Raw genomic sequence first — 23,065 nt, 5'->3', positions numbered from 1 at the left:
GTCTTGAATTCCTTCATTCTATTGAGAAGACTCACCAGCATTTTCATCTTCTTTGTTTCCTTCGATCTGTCAAGGAGACATATCATTCAAGAATGAATAATTTATCATAATTTCCTTGAAAATTTCCTTGAAAATAACGTCTTTGCTTGCCACAATCTTTGGCGCAACATAGACTCTATATAGCCATCTTGATTGTCACAATATCCAACTAATATGCCAGAAACCGATTTAGCAGACCATTTCTTCCTCTTCGGTTTTGGTACATGGACATAACACTCAGCATCAAAAGGGCGAAAATGTTCAACGGGCGCAGGACTCTTTTGAAACCACAGCTCGTAAGGAGTTTTACCATCAACAGACGGTCCAGTGCGGTTGATAACAGACAGGCAGTGTTCATGGCCTCAGACCAAAAACTCGAGGGTAATTTCTTAGCATACAACATGCTACGTGCTGCTTCTACTAAGGTTCGCATTTCTCGTTCAACGGACCCCATTTGTTCAGGCGTGTGAGCAAGACCCCACTGCACTACAGGCCGGAGCTACCCCCTCCATTTCGGGCGCTACGTCACACAAGTCGCCGAACTGAGCCCGCCTCGCCGCCGTAAAGACACAACATTGTACCAATATCCACGTGCTCTGTGTTGTTTTTGTTGATTTCGAAGATTTCACCATAAAACATACAGCCTGTGTTGCTGATTTAAAACTTTTACATTTAAATTAACAAAATAACGTAGTAAAACTAGCACCTGCACTAACACAAAAACTGTACCCGACATCGATTGAATGCGCAGGGCCGGACTTACCTATAGGCGGAGGGGGCGAGCGCCCGGGGCCCCCTTGCACAGTAGTTTTATTAATAACTTCGAAAATTGATCAGACACTTACCAAATGGCCTTCTTTTGTATCAGCTTTATTTTTATTTTCGTTATCCTATATTTAAGGTTATTGTTAGGTGCATTTTAAGGCATTACTAAGAACGAAATTCTTGACCCTAAGGGACTTTTCCTCAGAGTTGCACTGGGCCCCACGCTTAGGCCTGGTTTACACGAGCATATGTGCTAGGCTGTGACGGACAAGTTTCAGTTTCAATGAAGCCGCTCGCCCGAACGTACGGCCGCGGCGAATGAGTTGAAGGGGAAAAATACAATAAATATGAAAACTCTTGTCTCAACGTAGAACGTAACTTGTAAAATTGTGTTGTGTTAAATGGAGTTTCACTGGAGTTCAAATACTTTTAAAAATAAAAACATTGCTCCGTTTATGTTTTATGAATGTTATTCTTTTCTTTTACCTCTAAGTATATACCAATCAGGATTTTAATGGGTAGAAGTATATTATCCCAGGCCTCCAAGTCGTCCTACTTTTCCTACTTTTTAGTAGGAAAGTAGGAAAAGTCCTACTTTTTACACATTTGTCCTACTTTCCTACTTTTTTATAAAAATTATGTCGATTTTGCGATATTTTATTACACTTATTAATGTTTACTTATCAATATTTCCCAATGAGAAGTTTTTTCCTAAAAAATATGACTGACTGAGATAATTTTTTTATAAAACAATTTGTTAAATGATTTTAAATTTTAATTTATAAGTTCCAGTACCGGTAGTATCTGTATGGTTAATCTTATCAACATCGTTATTGGGTGAAAACATTTTTATTTTCAAAGACATGGCAATACTATTGTGATAGAAAATAAAAATTGTGATTATTATCAGTGCTTACTATTCTGACATGTCTTTTAGATTCCCCAATGAAGTAAACTGAGGGGAAATCAATGCTCCTGGGGAGCCCTGGGATACTAGTTCAAAAGTAGTTAACTTTAGCACTTATCGGTCCAGTGTTTCCCTGATTAGCCTAAACATGATGTTTTTTTGACATAACTGTATTCAAAATAAATTAAGGCTTAAGTTCAAGTTTAAATGTCCAAGTTTCACTGGCTCAAATAGTTTTTACTCATTACAATTCAAACATTCCTACTACTTTTAAGATCGCTCTAATCTAACTAATTCAAAATACTTTTGGAACATATTTTTAGAATTTTATATTATATCTAGTTCCGTACTTTATAGGCCTACTTAAATAACTATTCATGCTTCTGTTTTCCACCCAAAAAAATTCATTTTACTTTTATATTAATTTTAGTTCTGAAATATTAAATAATATAAAAATAAATGGTATCAGCATTCTGACACATACTTTCTCCCATAAGTTTGTCAACAACCTTTATCATGTGTAAGCGGTGAGAGTAAATATACGGAAATGGGATTTGTGCAATTTTCTTCAGAATTTAAAGGACTATAACATACTAAATTGTTATCAAAATCGTTCAGGCCAATTTTGGGGAAATCTGATTTTCCGTTATTTTATGGGGTTTTTATGGGAAAATAACATAATTTACAATAACTTTTGTATCGTAATTTTTACAGAAATGGGATTTGTACCATTTTGTTCAGAATATAAAGGACTATAACATACTAAATTTTTATCAAAATCGTTCGGGCCATTTTTGGGAAAATCCTATTTTTCCGTTATTTTATGGGGTTTTATGGAAAAATCCCCATTAAAAATAATAATTTCTAAAAAGTGAAAAAAACTATCAAAATTGTAAGGACCATAACATACTATGTTAAATCAAAACCGGATCTTTGTCTAAATCCCTATTTTTCGTTATTTTATGGGGTTTTTATGGGAAAATAACATAATTTACCATAACTTTTGAACCATAATTTTTACAGAAATGGGATTTGTACAATTTTGTTCAGAATTTAAAGGGCTACAACATACTAAATTTTTATCAAAATCGTTCGGGCCATTTTTGAGAAAATCCGATTTTTCCGGTTTTTTATGGGTTTTTATGGGAAAATCCCCATTAAAAATCAAAATTTCAAAAAAATGAAAAAAACGCCTGGAGATACCATGGATTAGAACCTACATACCAAATTTCATCGAAATCGGACCACAGGTGTAGTCTCTAGCTCTGTACACATCCAGACACACAGACACACACACACACACACAGACATCACTTCGAAAACCACTTTTTTGGGTCCAGGGGGACCCAAAACGAATATATCCACTCAAAACTCAAACTCGAAAATTTTGACGAAAACAATACTTTCTCCATATACTATGGTATAGGGGGAGAAAGTAAAAAGAACAAATTTCTTATTTACAACACCATTTTAAACACAAACTAGTTAACCGCCCGTGCTCCGCCACGGGAATATTGTCAGCAATAAAAGAAATAATAATTAACAAATACTGTTTATCTTTGTATTATCTTTATGTATCTTTGAAATAGAACTGGTAGTTTGCCTGTATAAACTATTTTATGTTAATCAAACCGATATATTATTTTAACCAAATGAATGTTTATATTAATTCGAGTTTCATTTGAAAAATAAATAGTACACAAACTGGGCAATGCTGATAACCTAATAAGCAGCTATTTATGCTATTTAGATAATTTGCTCAAGTATATTCCTATATTCGTCGTTTTTTTTCATTACATTTGTTGTATTGAATAAAGATAGTCACTTAGCCTACATGTAAATCACGCATCAGCAGTTGGTCGCATTTCACGAATCTTTGACCCATTCGGTGAGTAAAATCTGTGTTTACGTCGTATATATAAAGTTGGGCATACTTTGTTCAATGTTAGAGGGTATTAACGGTCCAATTTGATGGAAAAGGAGTCGTGGATTTTAAATGTAGACTACCACTACCAGAAAGATGTTGATTCAAGTGAGACAGAACTGGCCATTTCAAATGCAGATTTGTATTATATTTTACTCAAATAGTTTTTTGTCTCTTTTGACCCTTAATACTTTTTTTATAGTCGCTGTTGATAAGATTTTCCATAAACTCACAATGTTTATAAGGAGTTCATTTTACCTTCCCCTTGTCACAACATAAGGAAAAAATATTTGTGTCCCAGTTAGTCTGTTCTGACTCAAAATTCATAGATTTGCAGTACTGACAAATCCAATCTAACGACCCCAATTTAAAAAATTGGTATTTTTTAGAAGGGACTTCCAGAGCACATTTAACACCATCACTGCTCTTTACCTTTTTAGTTCGATGGTTCTCTACGTGTTTTTTCGTTCTGTATGTCTCTTTACGCCCGGTTAATGATTACCTTTTCTTTTTCTTTTGGTACTTTTCACATCCTGGGGTTAATGATAAAGTTTTATAACGCTATAATGACCCGAGTCAACATTGCCATTAAACATCAAGTCAGATACTTCTTCGCCAAAACCGAAATCGTAAGTCACAGTTTCTCAAGCAACTTCCCTGTGTATGCCTACTCGAAAAAATATAGTTAGGGTATAGTTCACTGATAAATTGTAGTTCCAAATATCCCAGCGTACTCACCATCTCGAGAAGGTAAAATTTGGACGTCGAACATTGATCTTGAGTAGGCCTAAGATTAATCACTTACGATAAAATGTTTGTATGTTTACCAATCATTAGCAATTATCTGTACAACTTGTCCCAGTTAGTCTGTTCTGAGTCGAAATTCATAGATTTGAAGTAGTGACAAATCCAATCTAACGACCCCAATTCAAAAGAGTTGGTATTTTTTTTAGGGACTCCCACAGCAAATTTAACACCAACACTGCTCTTTACCTTTTTAGTTCGATAATTCTCTACATTTTTTTTTCGTTCGGTATGTCTCTTTACGCCCGGTTAATGATTACCTTTTCTTTTTCATTTTGTACTTTTCACACCCTGGTGTTAGTGATAAAGTTTTATAAAGTTATAATGACCCGAGTCAACATTGCCATTAAACATCAAGTCACATACTTCTTCGCCAGAACCGAATGGTAAGTCACAGTTTCTCAAGCAACTTCCCTGTGTACTTGAAAAAATTCACTGATATATTGTAGTTCCACGTATATCCCAGCGTACTCGCCATCTCGAGAAGGTAAAGTTTGGTACCACTGAACGTCTAACACTGATCTTGAGTAAGATTCGTCACCTACTATAAAATGTTTGTATGTTTCCCACTCATTAGCAATTATATGTACAACTTGCAAGCGGATTTCCCCATGATTATTCTGGTGGCCGTAGAGAATAAATTCTATTGATCAAACAATAAGTTTCCATTCCCTACTATAGGTATTATTTCACATTCCATACTCAAACTTAAACTCAATTACCACTTTCCTTCAGATCACTTTGCAGGAAAACTAAAACATTTCAAAAATAAGTTAACAAATACACTTTCCTTGGTCAAAATCGTGTGTTTATAAACAGAAACTCCAAGTTTAATAATTGCATTCTGAAAGTGAGGTTATAAAAATATTAACAAATGTCTGACAAACATTAAACAGCTGACGAATAATTTATAAACTGTGTATTATATTCTTCAAAAAGAATTGTATTGACTCGACCTTTAAAGGGCTGTAGGTCGTAGCCCTTAGAAAAAACGTAAATTCTAAGGAAGTTCGGCAAATCTACACACTATCCCCTTTAATTTGAGACATAAATCTTGTAGATCGGTCCAGTAATTACTGAGAAAACAGTGTTACAACTGTGTATTAAATAAGTAAGATAGATTAGGGCTGGTTAACGTTAGGGAAACATATTTATTTTTTTCCTTTATTTAATGCTGCTTGTCCTAAATATTTTTTCGTGATGACTGTAGATAATGACTCCTTAACATTTTAATTTCTCTTGTGCGTTACTTCTGAATATTTGGTGTACAATCTCAGCTAAAACTATATCCTAAAAATAATTAATTATTGATTTTAATTTTAAAATTTATATATAGAATTATTTTAGTTATGTTTCCAAATTGTCTGGACATATTTTGTGGACTTCTTTCTTGGGCTAAAGCCGGGTTTTCCTAGGCGCGGAAGCGGAGAGCGGAGAGAGGAACGCAGAGAGCGCACTCCACTTGTCTAAGGTAATTTAATGTTTCTGTTTTCCTAGAAGCGGAGCGGAACACCATGTTAATTTCTTTTCCGCTCTCCGCGTTCCTCTCTCCGCTCTCCGCTTCCGCGCCTAGGACCCAGCTTAAGACAAACATAAAATTCCATATAAGTATGGGTCTAAAATGCCTAGATTTTAATTTGTCGGTCTGTTTGTGATTTTTAAGAATTATTTTATATCTTGGGCATTTTTCAAGATAGAACTTTTAAAATGGATATAAATGTGTATTTTAGAAGGTGATAAGAGCTTGCAAAATTTTGATCCAATATCTCAAGCCGTTTCAATATGGCAGCCATTTAAAATATTTAATGCCAAATATAATTTGAAACCGTAAATATTTAGAATATAGTTTCCTGGATCAAAAAGATAGAGAATTCAAACACAAATCAAATGAGACCTTGTTTTTTTTTTAAATCTGATGACAAACAACCAAATCAGTTTTTTTCTAAATTTGTTTACGCAACTTAATAGGACTACCCATACTGCTCTGAAAAATAACAAATAAGAATACAGTATGGTAGTGCTATTAAATTGCGTAACCGAATGTTGAAAAAAAACTTATTTATGGTTGTTTGTCATCCGATTTTACAAACAAGATCTCATTTGATTTCGATTTGAATTCTCCATCTTTTTGATCCTGGAAACCATTTTCTAAATATTTACGGTTTTCATGAAATTTGGCATTAAAGATTTTAAATGACTGCCATATTGAAACGGCTTGAGATATTGGATCGAAACTTTGCAAGCTCTTTTCACCTTCTAAAATACACATTTATAACCATTTTAAAAGTTCTATCTTGAAAATTGCCCAAGATATAAAATAATTTTTAAATGTCACAAACAGACCGACCAACAAAAATTTAGGCATTTTAGACCCATGCATACTTATATGGAATATTATGTTTGTCTTAGCCCCAGAAACAAGTCCACAAAATATGTCCAGACAATTTGGAAACACCCTGTATATTTATATACACTATTATATTTGATAAACTATTGTGTATGCTAGTATTATTTGGTTTTTAATATATATTGTATCAGCAAAAAAGTTCGATTTGTATGTAAAATTAAGTCCTACTTTTCAGTAAAAAGTCCTACTTTTCCTACTTTTTTGAGGTCAAAAACCACTTGGGGGCCTGTTATCCGTTCAATTAAAAGGTTTTGTAAAATATTAATTAATTAAGTTATGCGTAGAAATTTTGATTTCCAATTTAGTCTTTGGAGTCAAAATCATACAGCACCAGTAAGATTTTTTAATTCTATATAGACACTTTTAAAACAACTAGAGCAGTGGCGTTGCTTGGTTAAATTCCAGGGGGGGGGGGAGAAGCCTCAAATTTCCCAACTGCTTAACATAGATTTCCCAACTATTTTTTTTTTTTAGAAATCAATTTTTGTACTTTTTTTAAAAATCTACAAATTATACTACACAGCAGTCACACTCAATTCATTATTAATAAACTTCTACAGTATTAACAAAACATACCTAGTTTTACATATATACAAAATTACTCAATTTCTAAAACTTCTACCAATTCATAATGCCCCAAGTCATAGTTTTATGACTTCAAAAAACTTGAACAAGTAATGTTTCATATCCAAAAAACTTTACAAACCATTGTGGTAGCAGACATAGCAGTGTAAAATTTTAGGGATATTAAATAAGCCTAGTACAAATTAGTATAGAAAAAATATTTTATTACAAAATAATGAAATTAAAATACTTTTAAAAGTTAAGATCAACATTTTAACTTTCATAAAACTTACAACTAGGGTAGGCCTAAACAAGTTTGTAATGATGAAATATTAATATCAGTGTTGTGAATAATATTATTCTAGTCTAGAAAAGAATAAACCTAAAATAAGACTCGTATAAAATAAAAACGTTCAACTTGGTTGATAATAAACTTATACATACAATAAAAATGTTAACCTTCATCTTCATCAAACTAGAACTTAGACAAAAATCAAACGAGTGAAAGTCAAACATCAAGTTTTAGGTTATGTTTTGTTTTGTCTACGTAGATCTGTTTCAGAGTGATTAGTTGATTCATTTTTGTAAATCCTTATAGGAATGATAAATAACTTGTGTAGATTTTTTTAATATATTCAGAGAATAAATATTTCATTTAGGTTATTAAAAAATAAGAGTTTTAAAGGTAATACCGATACACAACACCTATCTTTAATGTTATTTTAATCTGCTTATTAGCAAGTACTCCGGTCAGTTAGCCTGCTCCAAATACCACAAAAAAGGTATAAAATATATTTCATGTGACTGACGTGAAAAATATTTTTGAATTTCTTGTTAACACTAACAAACAACATAATTAAACTGAAGAGCTACATCGCTTGCACTTTCAAAATTCAAACTTGCAGTCTCGCAGATGAATCATTCAGAATCATCAACACAGGACAGGATCAAGGTAGCCAACATACGTCCGATAAGGAACAACATTTCTCGTAAACGAAATTCCAACAAGCTATACCGCTAATTGATTATTGATTTATTAAAATAAGGTGTGTTTAGCCATGGTTGAGCCTTGTTTAATCAAAGTTAAATGAAATCAAAGAAGTGTCAAGTTTATTTGTCCAAGTCAAAGACATTTTTATCTTTGATGGATTTTTGCAAATATTTAAATTTTGTTTAGTTTAAAAATATATTTTTCTTGTATCTGACTTCCCAACTGTCCCAAATCGTGGCAAGGAAATTCCCAACTTTTCTCTTTCCCAGATTCTAGGGGGGGAGGCTCCCCCCCCTACCCCCCCTAAGGCGACGCCCCTGAACTAGAGTCGTCTGATGTTAACAAAAAATTACATTTATTGGGAGTGGGCGAGCGTTGTCGACTGAAATCATAAACAAGCGATAAGCAGAAGCAGCTGCAACAATAAATGATAATGAGCTGATAAGGGATCCTGTATCTAGTCCTGTCTGTCTCACGCATGCACATACATACACATAAAATGCCTTATCAAATCACTTTACTCCCATAGTTTGTCCTTTGAGACTAGTGGTCACGTCAAGTTGGTAGAAATTGTCTTACTTTTGTGTTATTTTATTGTAATTCTGCAAACTAACAGTACAAAAACAAAGCTGAAGTGAGTAATCTTGTATTCAATGCTATGTTTGTGTTGTATTAATCGATATTGGATCCATTTAAACATCTTTCAGTTACTCATATAAATAGTTAGCTTGTGAGTGTTTATCAGACATTGCAAGATTTTGCTCGTATTGACAAAAACCACTAGTCAACAACTTCAATATATTTTTCATGACAAAACATGATTAATAGGGGACCCATATGCCAGAAACATCCAAAAACATATATACAAACATCCGTGAGGTGAACAATAAAAGGTACTGCTTTTCTTTGTAACACAATGTTCAATGCTCCAATGTTCTATACCACACATTTATACATGTGGACTCTGTCATGACGTTAAGTGTGATGTTCTTTATTGAAAGAACTCAAATTTGAAAGTCCTCAATGGTACTTTTCATGCTAGGACTTAAACATATTATAAAAACGAGAATGCCATAGGTACCAAAACCATTATGAAAATATAATAATCACACATATATTGTAGTAATATTAAAAAATCATACAAATCGACGCCAATAATCGATAATTTAAATACGTAATAAACAAAAATAAAATATATCAATACTTCTAATCCAAATATATTATGGTAGCCTACCATGCTACCATACCAAATATGCCGTCACTGGTACTACAAAGCAATTGAAACATTTGGTCAGAGTTTGTTTAAATAGTGAATGCAAGAGATTAGGTTTCAAACATTTTTATTTTTTGTGTATAAAATTAAAAGGTGCTGTATATAAAAATATGTTAAAATAGTTATATTTTAAGAACGATTTTTGATATAGAACTTATTGCTTATTTGGCCTTAAATTGCTCTATTTGAAGCCTAAATTTAGAAATTTTTCCCGGGGGAGGACCCCCCCCCCAACTGAAATCCTAGGGCCCCATTGGAAAATTTGCCCGGGGCCCCTGAAGTCCTAAGTCCGGCCCTGATTGAATGACAAAACATGTCATTATGCTGATGAACATTCCACTGTAACAAGTTCATATACTAATTGTGGTACCGCTTATTTCCTAAGTTATAGGCTATATTGAAATGGTGGAAAATATTTAATGTTTAGCATTTCGTATAAGTGGGTCAAATTTCTAGACGAACACTATAAACCCATTAGTTCGATCAATGATCAAAACTACACATTTTTGAAACAGTTTCCTTTGTGGCTTAGTTTTTGGAATGATCTTAAACTACAAAGAAATGTGGATCCCAGTAAAAGGTGGGGAAAGCTCACCAATGAAACACAGACCAACAGACCACTTAAAAACACACTAGGTGGACTCAATGTTAGAAATAGATGTTTTTTTATTAGAAGACATAGGCTACAATTTAAATATGTACTGTTAGGATGTTTTAGACTGATTATTTCACATATATATATACTAGCTGTACCCGCGGGCTTTGCCCCGTTTAACTTCTTAATTTTCAAGATGAGCTCGTTTGCATGGCTCAATCACGTCCTGGTTGAAGTTTGTTCGCTACGGACGCTCACTCACCTTTAAGTTGGAGCTCGTTCGCTGCGCTCACTTGCCTTCAGGTTAGCTCGTTTGCTACGCTAACTCGCCTCCAGGTTGAAGTTCGTTCGCTACGCTCACTCACCTTTTGGTTGCAAATTAGCTGTTGTCATAAATAAAAAAAAAATAATAGTGCTGCACCCTGTTGGTAATCCTTGTAACTTTAATGCTATTGAACATCATAGAACAGAACCAACTTGTTTAATTGAAACAGCTGTTAAGATTCGTTAATTCCCTTTAAATATGAATACCCATAAGGTTAACATGGGGAACTACATAACCACTGGGGCGGAGCCCGAAAGGATTTTTGAGATAAGAATATGCTTTAATGTTAATCGGGAATGTGAGCTATCATCATGCCAAATTTTAGCCAAATCCGTCCAGTAGTTTGTGCGTGATTGAGCAACACACACACAAACTCACAAACTTTCAGATTTATAATATTAGTATTAGTAAGATCTATATATATAATACGCTAAGCCGATTTTTGTAAACAGAACTCCTCCCTCATTTTTGGACCGATTTTGATGATTAAGGTGTCAAAAGAATTGCCCTGATCTGTAGTTTTGCAAAGTGTTTTTCGTTTTTTGATATCTTTATTAGTTTGGGCAGGATCTTCCATCAAAGTTAGGTTTTCTCCCATAAGATTAACATGGGGGAATCAAAATATTTAATTGGAAACTTTGCCTCCTCTAATTTGAGAGAACGGCTGGGCGTAGAAACTTGGTAGAGGTGTCCAAAGAAAGGTCTTTGGTCTGTAGATGAATTATCAAAAGAAAAACGAAGTAAATTAGCCTAGGGCTCTGCCCCAGAAGCCTTTAAAGATCCCTCCACAGATTTGTTTACATTTTGGTCAGGTGGATAATACTTTTTAATAAAACAGCTGGTAATTTTAACCCTTCCCGGACGGGCGAAATCATGGCATAGGACGGAAAAAAATTAGAGGAAAAAATAAAAATAAATTTTTGATATTTGTGTTTTCTTATACACGTATACATAAAAGAAACACAGTGGAACACATCATACTGTCAAAATAATTTTTTTATCGTTTTTAACTATGCGGATATATCCGCTACCCGTCCTCGGATGAGTAGAAGTGCAAGCGGATATATCCGCCACCCGTCTTTGAAGACATGACCATGACAACGTTAGGCAATAAATAAAGAACAATATGTAAACAATAAATAGAGACAACGTAATGTTGAGCGCAAAACGTCGAGGAGGAGCGTAGGAGTGGTGGTAGGTGCGAGGGGGGGGGGGTGAGGCGCAGGAGAGGGGTTAGCGTGGTAGAGAGGGGGGAGTGCGGGGGAGAACGCAGTCATGGAAAGAGCAGGATAGTGGCGCCTTGGTTCCGCGAAACATCTGGTTACTGCTCAAGCACATGCCAGTCTGTCTGAAAAGAAGGCGGATATAACCGCTTCCCGTCCGGAGCATCAAAAACCATATGCGGATATATCCGTCACCCGTCCTTTATCACCAAAGACTTATGCGGATATATCCGTCACCCGTCCGGGAAGGGTTAAAATTGTGTTTTAAACAACACACATTTATTGGGAGTTACTGAATTGTCCAAAAGAAGTATTTGCAATGTTATTTTCTTATTTTAAAATTGATTGTCTTTTGTATCATGTCATGTTTTGCAATATAAAGTTACTTTACGAAATCAGTGGAAAATCCTTTTATCACAATAACTCTTCTTACAATTATTTCTTATTGATCATCTTAAATCTATTTTACGAGTTGGTGTCTGTCTTTTTAACACCTTATTTTCCTTATATTTTTTCACAGTGGCCTATATTACGGACCATGGCCCACTGGGTTGGTAACATTATTGAAAATAACACAACATTTTGGCTGTAAAAATGGCCCAATGAGTAAATACTATCTAAGCAGCTATTGTCATGACTGAAAGATCATCCTTTTAAACTAGATCACATCATCATTTATAAGATACGTTGATTAACAATGCATGTAAACGTCAATATTTACGTAACAGCCAATTTACATTATTTTTAGCATATGAATGAGGAGGCCCCTAACAGTTCAAGAATAAAAGCCAACTTCACTTAAAGTATATTCAACTACACCTAACATTCCGTAGAGAGATTATATTGACAACTTGGTGTAACTGATAAGGCTGAGACAACTTACTGACATCCCCCATGTCAAGGAATGCCAGCTTTAACAGTAACCTCACAACCAATTTCTTAAAACTGTGCTAGAGGGTTATTCATTGGCACAGAAGTACGATATGAACTGACGCGACGTGACGAAGGAAAAATCAAACTTGCACTGTAACGGATGTACCTCCCTTTGAAGTTAGAACGTGTCTTCCCAACAAACAGATTTTTTTTTCAAATAAAATCATAGATTAATTTGCATAACACTGATGAAATCACGGGAGTGTTTAACTACAAAAGATCCACCAAAACGATTTCAATACTAGGTATTTAAAGGTTTTTCCAAAGGAAGAGATACCAGATAGCATACTCACAACTCCGATGACGTACAGTATGGGAAATATTTTATTCGTGGAATGATCAAAAATATTTACTAACTAACGCAATTAATGGCATTATTGTTTTTACACTCATTAATATTCAAACAATGCTAAATGCTCAAAATATGTATAATTTCACTCAATTTATCGCAGTTAGATTAATTATCGTAAGCCTGGAAAGTAACCGTCGATTTCGACGGGTTTCACCTAGTAAGATATAAAAGAGAAACTATGTATGTGTATATATATATATGTATATACGTTATGGACTCCAAAACCGCTAGACAGATTGTAATGAAACTTTCAGGCATTATTAAGCAGCTTTCAAGGATAGTTTGTGTGAAGTATGGTGCGGATCCGTCAAAAGGGCTCCGCCCCAGAGGGTTTTAAGTGGACCAATGTCAGACTTTTTGAACTACAATGTTTGCAAATAAATATATTATTTAAAAGCAGATGTTTACTTTAACCAACTGTTTTGTAGGTTTGAATAATCACAATATTCTGTATTAGTTATGATTTGAAATAGTGCCACAATGTTTCTACAGAGTGCAGCACAGAAAACTATTTTATCTTTTGAATAAGTCCAAATATATTAAATTCCAATCGCAGCCCACCTGTGCACTCAACAACGTTTAAATTCTCCAATTTTAAATATGTAAACATAAAAACCTTTATCAAAGTATTATAAACAATAAAAGGGATGGCAATGCCTTAATATGTTTATCTTTTGTTCTATACCCACACAATCTAACATAAATTATTAAGTGAATAGGTAATAATTGTGCGTGCTATCTCGGGTATTCAAATACCTCTCAATTTGTCATTAACCCACCACATTACTGTCATTAAAAGAAGGAACTCCAATAATACTAATGCGAAACTTAAATCCACTGAAGCTGTGCAACGTTACCAGACTAACGATTAAAAAAATGACGTCAAAATTGATTTAAGCAAAAATTATCAGTGGTTAAGGGAGAAATAGTCTTAATCCCAAGAATACTGATGATTACATCCGAATTACCCTCTGAATTTAAGCAACTACAATTTCCTTAGTGTCTTGCTTTCGCAATCACCATTATAAGGCACTAGGGCAATCCCTGACTATGGTCGGTTTAAATGTAGAAAAAACATGCTTTTCATTCAGATTTATGTTGTTGCAGCAACGCGCGCCGGGTAACTGCTAGTATGTATATATGTAAAAAGGGCCCCCTCATCTAAGCCACCCCAGGCCCCCCAACTATGACAGTACTCCACTGCTTTCCAACCCAATAAAATCAACGGTGCCGCCGGTTAACTATTACATGCTAACTTCACTTAATATGTAAGGATAGCATCTGTTCCTCACTGTCCTCCAGACATATATTAAAAAACTCTTTGGTTTAAGGTTTGTTTATAATCAGCTGTTATATTTAATTCTTTTGTTATAAATTTGACGTAGCCTACCACCTTTCTCTATGCGGCTGTTTTAAAATTTGACTATACATTACTGTTTAAGAGAATACCCTCGCCGCAGCAAACCTGCAGACTAAGCGAATTTCCATATGTCTGATTGGATTTACACTAAAATATCTACTTAAAAATTTAACATTTATTTCCTATTTAAATAGAATTAGTTTAACAGGTACTTAGGTTTGCTGCATCAGGGAGGGTAAAACTGCTTTTTTTTTGTAAAATGTTAATAGTTAGTAAGAAATAAAAACATTTTCCAAATTTGATCAAAGTATGTTCATAAACAAGCAAACTACAACAGTTTACTTATTCTCCATAAGAATAACATGGAATTTTTTGGAATTTTCTCCGTAACCATTAGGCGCATAGTAACACTTCAATATACTAAATTATTTGTTTTTTATGCACTACAAAATGGTTTGAAAAGATTTTGCAAAATTTTATGTTTTTTGGGTCAAAAATGGGAAAACCTATTTTTACCCCATAAAACCCCCCGTAAAGCCCCGTTCCCATAGTCCGATCATGCTGGTTCGCGAACTCGTTCAAGTTTATCCCGCCTTACACCTTCAAACCAAATTTTATCAAAATCGGACAAAAATTACTCAAGTTATCGTGCGGATGGACACATATATATATATCTAAATATATAAAAGGCAAAGCCCTCACTGACTGACTGACTGACTGACTGACTGACTGACTCACTCACTCACTCACTCATCACTAATTCTCCCACTTCCCATTTACCTAGGAAGCTGAAATTCGGTACACTGATTCTTTGGGCATTAAATAGGAAAACTAAGTGGTTTTTATTCTGATCGGGCTTTCGGGCTCCGCCCCAGTGGCTCTGGAGTTTCCCATGTTAACCTTATGATTTTTCACATTTAAAAAGGAATTAATGAATCTTAACAGCTGTTTCAATTAAACGAGTTGGTTCTGTTCTATGATGTTCAATAGCATTAAAGTTACAAGGATTACCAACAGGGTGCAGCACTACTATTATTTTTTTATTTATGACAACAGCTAATTTGCAACCAAAAGGTGAATGAGCGTAGCGAACGAACTTCAACCTGGAGGCAAGTTACTAGCGTAGCGAACGAGCTAACCTGAAGGCAAGTGAGCGCAGCGAACGAGCTCCAACCTAATGGTGAGTGAGCGTAGCGAACGAACTTTGACCAGGACGTGATTGAGCCATGCGAATACTTATGAAGTTAAACGGGGCAAAGCCCGCGGGTACAGCTAGTATATATATATATATCTATATATAGATATATAAAAATTTGAACGAATGGTGTTTTTGGCCTCTGGGGACATCAAAATGAAAAAGTAAATCGGTCCCGGGCCTAGGTCTTACTATGAGACCTACGGTAATAGCTACTTCCCTATAGGGAAATTCGCTAAAACACGAATTTTTTTTCCGTGGTGGCCGGTTATAAGGGGTTCTACTGTATATGAAATACCTTTATGTTTTTATAGAGGTGTCCTTCTTGTGTGTATAAAACATTGGAATATGATGATATAAACATTTTTAAATTTTGTATGATCCAAATCATGACCATTATGGACAAGTGTTGCGGTCTGGAATTGGCGATTAACGAGAATCATGATATTGTTTATTTAGGTTTTCATTCCACTAATCTTATTCTTATAATATTCCACAAGACTTTATAAACCATAATTTATTTTTAAAATGTTATAGTTATATATATTTTAAGGGCTTTTATTCGAAGGGCTCACGATACTTTCAGAAAACACCCGAATGATTGGCAAAGAAGGATTTGCAACTCAACGGAGGTCAGGCAACACGAGAGGAAGAACTTCTCCACTGAATTTTCACTGCCGGATTCGAGAAGTTTTTTTCCGCGCCGCGTCGCGCCACCTACTGGGTTACTAGGTGGGCGTCAGTCCATAAGATAACATGGCACGGATACCTGGCAACTTTATCCACCGCGTCGCGCCGCTGGGGTTATCAACCGGGCACTGGGTTGCCCGGTGGGTGCCTAGCTTTAAAGGAAAATTTGTTAAAATTACTATTAATGACCACTTGAATTTTTACTCAGCTTTTAAAAATATTTTTCAATACAAAATTATGAAGAAAATTGTATGTAATTGCCTTAAAGTCTTCACCATGAAACTACTTAGTTGTAAAATTGTAAACATTTTAGTTTTAACACATATTACTTAACATTTACTAGGTGAGTATGCTGGGTTTGATGAAAGTGAACCGACATCTCGCAGTGGAGGGAAAGGAGAAGTGATTGGACTGCTCAAGAAAGAGCACGGTTACGGCAAGATTATCATGGTTGGGGATGGAGCCACAGACTTGGAAGCTTGCCCCCCTGCCGATGCCTTCATCGGTCAGTCATAATTAGAATTGATTTTTATTGCATTTCATTTACAGCAGACTTTAGTAAATCGGCATGTCAAAATATTAGGATATTCACTGTTTCACTGATACATAGATCAATAACACTAAAAACATTATTACAGTTATACTGTTAACTCACAAGACACCGTATATATAAACACAATTTCACAAGGTAAATATATAATATTGTGGTGATCAATTTGATTGGTCACTCCAATCATCATCAGACCCAATAGGCGAATCACTTACCATAAATGCATTTACTATTTTGTGAGTTAACATAAAAAAATGCAAATTTATGTTTTTAGCAACACGCACAATGCTAATTAAGAATGATATAAATACTATGTATTTTATCAAAAATTTGTAAAACACTACCTGGATGTTTTGGTTCGTTCAGATAATAGTTTTCAAAATTACTAAGCCTACAATTAAAAAAATTATAAATAAAAACTTTTTTTAAACAAAATGTTTTTAAACGCACTAAAAAGTAGAAAATAATTTATAAATATGTGGAGAGTATAAATACTTGTAAGATTAAAAACGTAAAACGTTGGGTGCATGCAATTGATAATAATACATTAGTTGAATAGGTGAAGGTAATTGTAAATTATCTATTGCATGCACCCAACGTTTTTCGTTTTAAATCTTACAAGTATTTATACTCTCCACATATTTATAAATTATTTTCTACTTTTTAGTTCGTTTAAAAACATTTTGTTTTAAAAAAGTTTTTTATTTATAAATTATTTTCTGATTTTTAGTTTTTAATGTGTGTGGATGTTAAATCTATTTCAAGCATCTATATCAGATTAAGACAGAGCTATGTGGGAAATCTAAGGTTTATCTGAGTGTCTTTTCATATAATTATGTATTAGATTTAGTGTATGGCCTACCTACTAACTATAAATATATCAATCTATTTAATTTAATCTTTACTTTATAGAATACTAAATAAATAACAAATGACACTATTAATAAACACCTTTATATCTGCAATCAGATTGTTTATCTTTATTTAGAAAGGTTTGTTTATATAAAGAATCTCTTGGGAGCATAACCAGTACCTCTTAACCTCTCTGCTCTTCGAACTGTCAAATTTAAGTATTTACAGCTGACTTAAATTAATTGATATATTTACATTCTTTCAAAATGTAAACATAGAAAATTTGGAAGTCCAATACATTACACATTACAATAATTTGGAAGTCTGAAATGTGAACATTAAATTATATAATATTGCATTGTCATCCATTTGTGAGCTATGTTTCAAATTTCAAGTCTCTAGCTCATCGGGAACTTTGTTTAAAATTGATATCAAAATTTGTAGGAAAGCGACTAGCAAGCTAATAAAAACAAGCCCATGGGGCGTAGCCAAAGGGAAATATGAAAATTAAATGATATAATATTGCACTGTCATCCATTTGTGAGCTATGTTTCAAGTTTCAAGTCTCTAGCTCATCAGGAAGTATCAAAATTTGCAAGAAAGCGAGTTAATAAAAACAAGCCCATGGGGCGTAGCCCAAGGGAAATATGAAAATTAAATTATATATTATTGCATTGTCATCCATTTGTGAGCTATGTTTCAAGTTTCTAGCTCATCGGGAACTTTAACTTAATATAAAATTGATTGCAAAATTTGTTCCGGACAAGAAAGCGAGCTAATAAAAACGTTTTAAAATAAACTCATAAAATATAAATCAAATGTGTATTTTGCATGAGTAGGCTCTCCCTGTTTGAACTTACCTGGGTTATATGATACCTGGGTATTTAGTGAATATCATAGTGTTTTGGTAGGTTCTGTATAATGTGCACCACAGAATCAGAATCATCATTTATTGTCCTTCAGCATTACATACATGCAATAGACAGTGTCATTTTTAACATGCAAAATAAATAAAAAATACATAACATAGCTACAATTTGTAATAGATAGGCTTATAACTATAATACTGATTATTAAAAACTAACAGAATGCTCTTTATAAAATTCTTCTAGGCTGTAAAAAGGATTTTGGATCAGCCAGTCATACAACCTTTTTTTTAAACACCAAGCTCCAGAAATTTACAGCTATAACTTAACTTAAAAATGTCAAACTAACTATATTAAAACTATCTTGACATTTACTTAACCTAGTATATGGCAGGTCTAGCATAGATTGGTTTCTTGTATTATGGCTATGGATATATGATCTTAAAACTAATAAACCTAAATTAAAATCTTTTTTCACCTTCACCAAGCAAACAAATATATACAAATTTGTCGCAGTTTGAATTTTACATTTTTTAAACAAATGTTTATGCCTAAGCTTTCCATTTTTTTCAAGAGAAACCTTATTCAAAATACGAAGTGCTTTTTTTGATTTAACAAAACTTGATCTATATGGGCACTATTTCCCCAAAGAATTAGGCCATAATTTATGACTGACTGGAAAAATGTGAAATAAGCTGTTCTAACATATGACTCAGGTACAATATCCATCAGTGATTTGAGCAAGAAGGTGACTCTAGATAATTTACAACATACTAACTCAACATGTTTTCCCAAGATAAAGTACTACCAATTACAACTCCTAGAATTTTAATATTTGTTTTCTGATCCTGGTTGTTGGCCCTTAGAGTACAAAGAAGATTTTGAGTTTTTTCTAGGTTTAAAAGGAGGTTATTGGAGCTGAACCACATCTCAGCTTTATCTAGAGTTTGTTCAATTGTTGATTTGAGATGGTCATAATCTGAAAGGACACTTAAAAAACTAGTATCATCAGCAAATATAATAGTTGATGAGTTGGTTATATTGCTAGCTATATCATTAATTACCAGAATAAAAAGTAGTGGTCCAATCACTGAACCCTGTGGCACTCCGGTGTTCACTTCAGAACAATTTGACACATTACCACCTGCATCAACATAATTGACTTCTCCCATTCAGATATGATTCAAAGAACTTGAGTTCAACACCACATGCCATAGTGATTAAGCTTATTTAAAAGAATTAGGTGATCAACACAATCGAAAGCCTTGCTCAGATCACAGGCAGTGATCTGGGCAAGACTTCCGTTTTCAAAAGCCAAAAGGATCTCTGAGATAATTTTTTTCTAGGGCATCAGTAGTAGACAACCCTTTACGGAAACCAAATTGGGAATCAGACAATAAACTATGGATATCTAAAAATTTACATATCTGAGTTTTCACTACCGCCTCCATAATTTTTCCTATGACAGGGACTAAAGATATTGGGCGGTAATTTTTCATTTGAGACTTATCACTTTTCTTGAAAATTGGGACAACTCTAGAATTTTTTTGGGAATTCGGAAAGCTACCCTCAGCAAGAAAACAATTGATGCAAATAAATAACAAGTGGCGTCAAGATTGCTTGTATTACATGCTTTATAACACTTGTTGAAAGCCCGTACACATCTTTACTTTTCTGAGCTTTTTTCAGCAGTTCTTTAACAACTCTGAGCACACTTTCACTGGTCACCATTTCCCACTTGAAGTCGGAGCTGGGCCTTCTCGCATGTTGAAGAAAAACTGCTGGTGCCACAGGCGATGGCTGGATGTTGTTCCTCGCCTCCTTGACAGATTGAATGAAGAAGTTGTTGAAATCTTCGGCAGTGATTGAAGCATCACACTCCGGTTTCTTCTGTGCTGATACCCTCCGAATGTCCAGGCGGCTTGGCATTTGTTTTAAATATATGCAGCATTAGCGTTCTGCTTAGCTTGATTTACATGAATTTTGTATTGGCTCCTAATGCGTTTGTAAGCCTCAAAAGAAGCTTGAGTTTTAATGTTCATGTAAATTGTACGGTAAGCCATGACTTCCTCCTTCAACCGAGTTAACTCAGGAGAATACCATTCCTTGGTTTTTGTGGTGCTCGATGGTTTCTTTTTTTTGAAGTTTTAAGTGGGCAAGCTTGATTAAAAATCCCAATCATTTTAGAAAAGAATAGGTCGAACCGGTCTTCAGCAGATAAATTGTTTTGACACAACAGGTTAACCCAGTCAATATTTTACAAAAGTTCAAAGAAGTTGTCCAAACATCGTAGAGACAGATTTCGGAAATTAAAGCTTTTAGGATGATCACAGTTGAAGAATGATTGAAGCTGTATGATGCACTCCAACCCGCTGTGGTCAGCAATATCGAGGGGAACAACTTGAGTCTTGCAAAGTTCTTCTGGGATGTTTGTAAATATATTATCCAAACAAGAATTTAAACGTGTGGGCATATTGTTGAGAAATTTACAGTTAAACTGTCTCAGAGTATTTAACAGCCTTTTAACAGTGGATTTGTCTTTTGTTACATCAAACTTGGAGTTAACATCACCCCCAATAACAATGTTGGTCTTGAAGCGACTAAGATGGATTAGCAATAGTTCTAAGTCCTTTAAGAACAAGTTTTCATCACCTGCTGGAGAATGATAGATGCTTACAACTATTATTTTAGGGGTTTCTATCATGACGGCAGAACATTCAAAGCTAATTTCAGTGCACAGCCAGTCTATATCCAGTACTTTGTGTATAATATTCTTGTTGTTTGAAACTAATATTCCAACACCACCTCGTATATGATGTTTACGGCAGTACATTGATAAAGGTGTGTAACCTTCAACTTGTAAGTATCTGACCTCTTCTTCATGTAGCCAATGTTCACTAACACATAATATCATATTTGTGCTCTTGGGCTTGAAAGCTCAATATATTTTCTTTGCCCCTCAGTCCCTGAAGATTAATGTACAATAATTTGAGGCCATTTACTTCAACTGGGTTCAACCCACTATTGGACTGAGTCAGAAAACTGTTGTTAACACTACATGTTGATGTACTCAGGCATTTATTAGCTACTTTTTTGTTTGAGCTACTGGCTTCTCCCGTAAAAAATATCTAGATTTTTCAGAGGGCTCATATCTACTATTACAGGCTTTGATAGTCCCTAAAGATCCATTATTCATGTTTGATTCTTCTGCTACTTTAATCTCGCTTTCATTTTTATTTTAGAGATGAGATATGACTTTCTGCAAAGAATTTATTTTACTTATTTTAGGGGTGCTAAATCCTGAAAAAGGTGTAGTGTCATTTAATGATGGAGAGTCAATTTCATCTCTCCATTTACTCTGTGGGGTAAACACACAGTAAACCTTCAGTATCTAATAGTTAATGCTAGTACTGTAACATAAGTTAACGTTTCTTGTGGAACAACTGAATGTATTTCAACAGCCCCAGAGCAAGACATGTACTTATTCTGACATTCCATGTCTAGACCTGTTTAGTTGTTAGATTTGTTTTACGGTTTTAATTACCAATACTTGCACTTAAGTTTTACCTTTTGGAGGTCAGTGTAGTAAAACCCTAAACAAAAAAAAAAACATTAATTTAATACTATTTCATTTGGCAAATCAGTTTTGGAGGTTGAATTGTTAGCAAAATGCTTATAACACAATTTTGGAAACTGTGTTTTTGATTGTTAAATGTTGTTTATATGTATAGGATTAATATGAAAGTCAGTTTTGAAGGATACTTTTCATTCATAGTACATATTTTACACTACAAGGTTGGGAAGCCAAGCACGGAATTTTGTGTGAGTACTGTAACCACTTTTCCTGATGAGTCACACACACAATACTTTTAGCCACACTACCATCCAAAAATATATAGGGCAAGTAAAATACAACTCATACATACAATCACAACAATATTAAGAATCAAGTTCACTATTTTAACAGAATTGTAAAGATAGTGTGAAAGGGCAATGTTCCTGACCAAACGTGTCATGTGTTCAGAGGGCGTGCTCCCCAGCTGACCTTACAGTTCTTGTCTACAAAGAGTACAGAAATCAGCTTACTGTGTAGAATGGTGGTGATTGCTTTACACTATCAGTGAATTGAAGAATAAATCAAGTTAATGTATTCCCTTTTTACAGGCTATGGAGGCAATGTTATTCGAGAAGAAGTTAAAAACAAATGCAAGTGGTATGTCACAGATTTTCAAGAGCTGATTGATGTTTTATGACAATGGAAGAAATAGTTGTTGCAATTTTTTTATATTATCAAGCTCTCTTTTATAAAATATTTAATTTTCATGGCATTAATCGTCATGATTTGTATAATTGTTGTCTTAAATATGTGATATTGTTGTGTGATTTTATATCATATATTAAATGTAAAATACGACCAATATTGTACCTTGATAAACAAATGTTCAATTTA

The 23,065-nt window shown here is 34.1% G+C and overlaps 1 protein-coding gene across 3 annotated transcripts in view; it reads left to right on the top strand.

Annotated features, from left to right (window-relative positions):
• Window positions 1-23,065, top strand: part of LOC128991408 (phosphoserine phosphatase) — a 68,223-nt gene extending 45,158 nt beyond the window's left edge. For all 3 annotated transcript variants that reach the window (XM_054414552.1, XM_054414296.1, XM_054414381.1), the window contains 2 exons: window positions 16,691-16,852; window positions 22,780-23,065. In XM_054414552.1, coding sequence (XP_054270527.1) covers window positions 16,691-16,852; window positions 22,780-22,868 — 251 coding nt within the window. In that variant the 3' untranslated portion in view covers window positions 22,869-23,065. The remainder of the gene's footprint in view (window positions 1-16,690; window positions 16,853-22,779) is intronic.

Source organism: Macrosteles quadrilineatus, unplaced genomic scaffold, assembly GCF_028750875.1.
Source record: "Macrosteles quadrilineatus isolate MER2022 unplaced genomic scaffold, UCM_ALF_1.0 Scaffold_1__1_contigs__length_201487025, whole genome shotgun sequence".
NCBI classification, from domain to species: Eukaryota; Metazoa; Arthropoda; class Insecta; order Hemiptera; family Cicadellidae; genus Macrosteles; species Macrosteles quadrilineatus.
The sequence above is the reverse complement of the archived record's forward strand: the minus strand, read 5'-3'. Positions and strand labels throughout refer to the sequence as shown.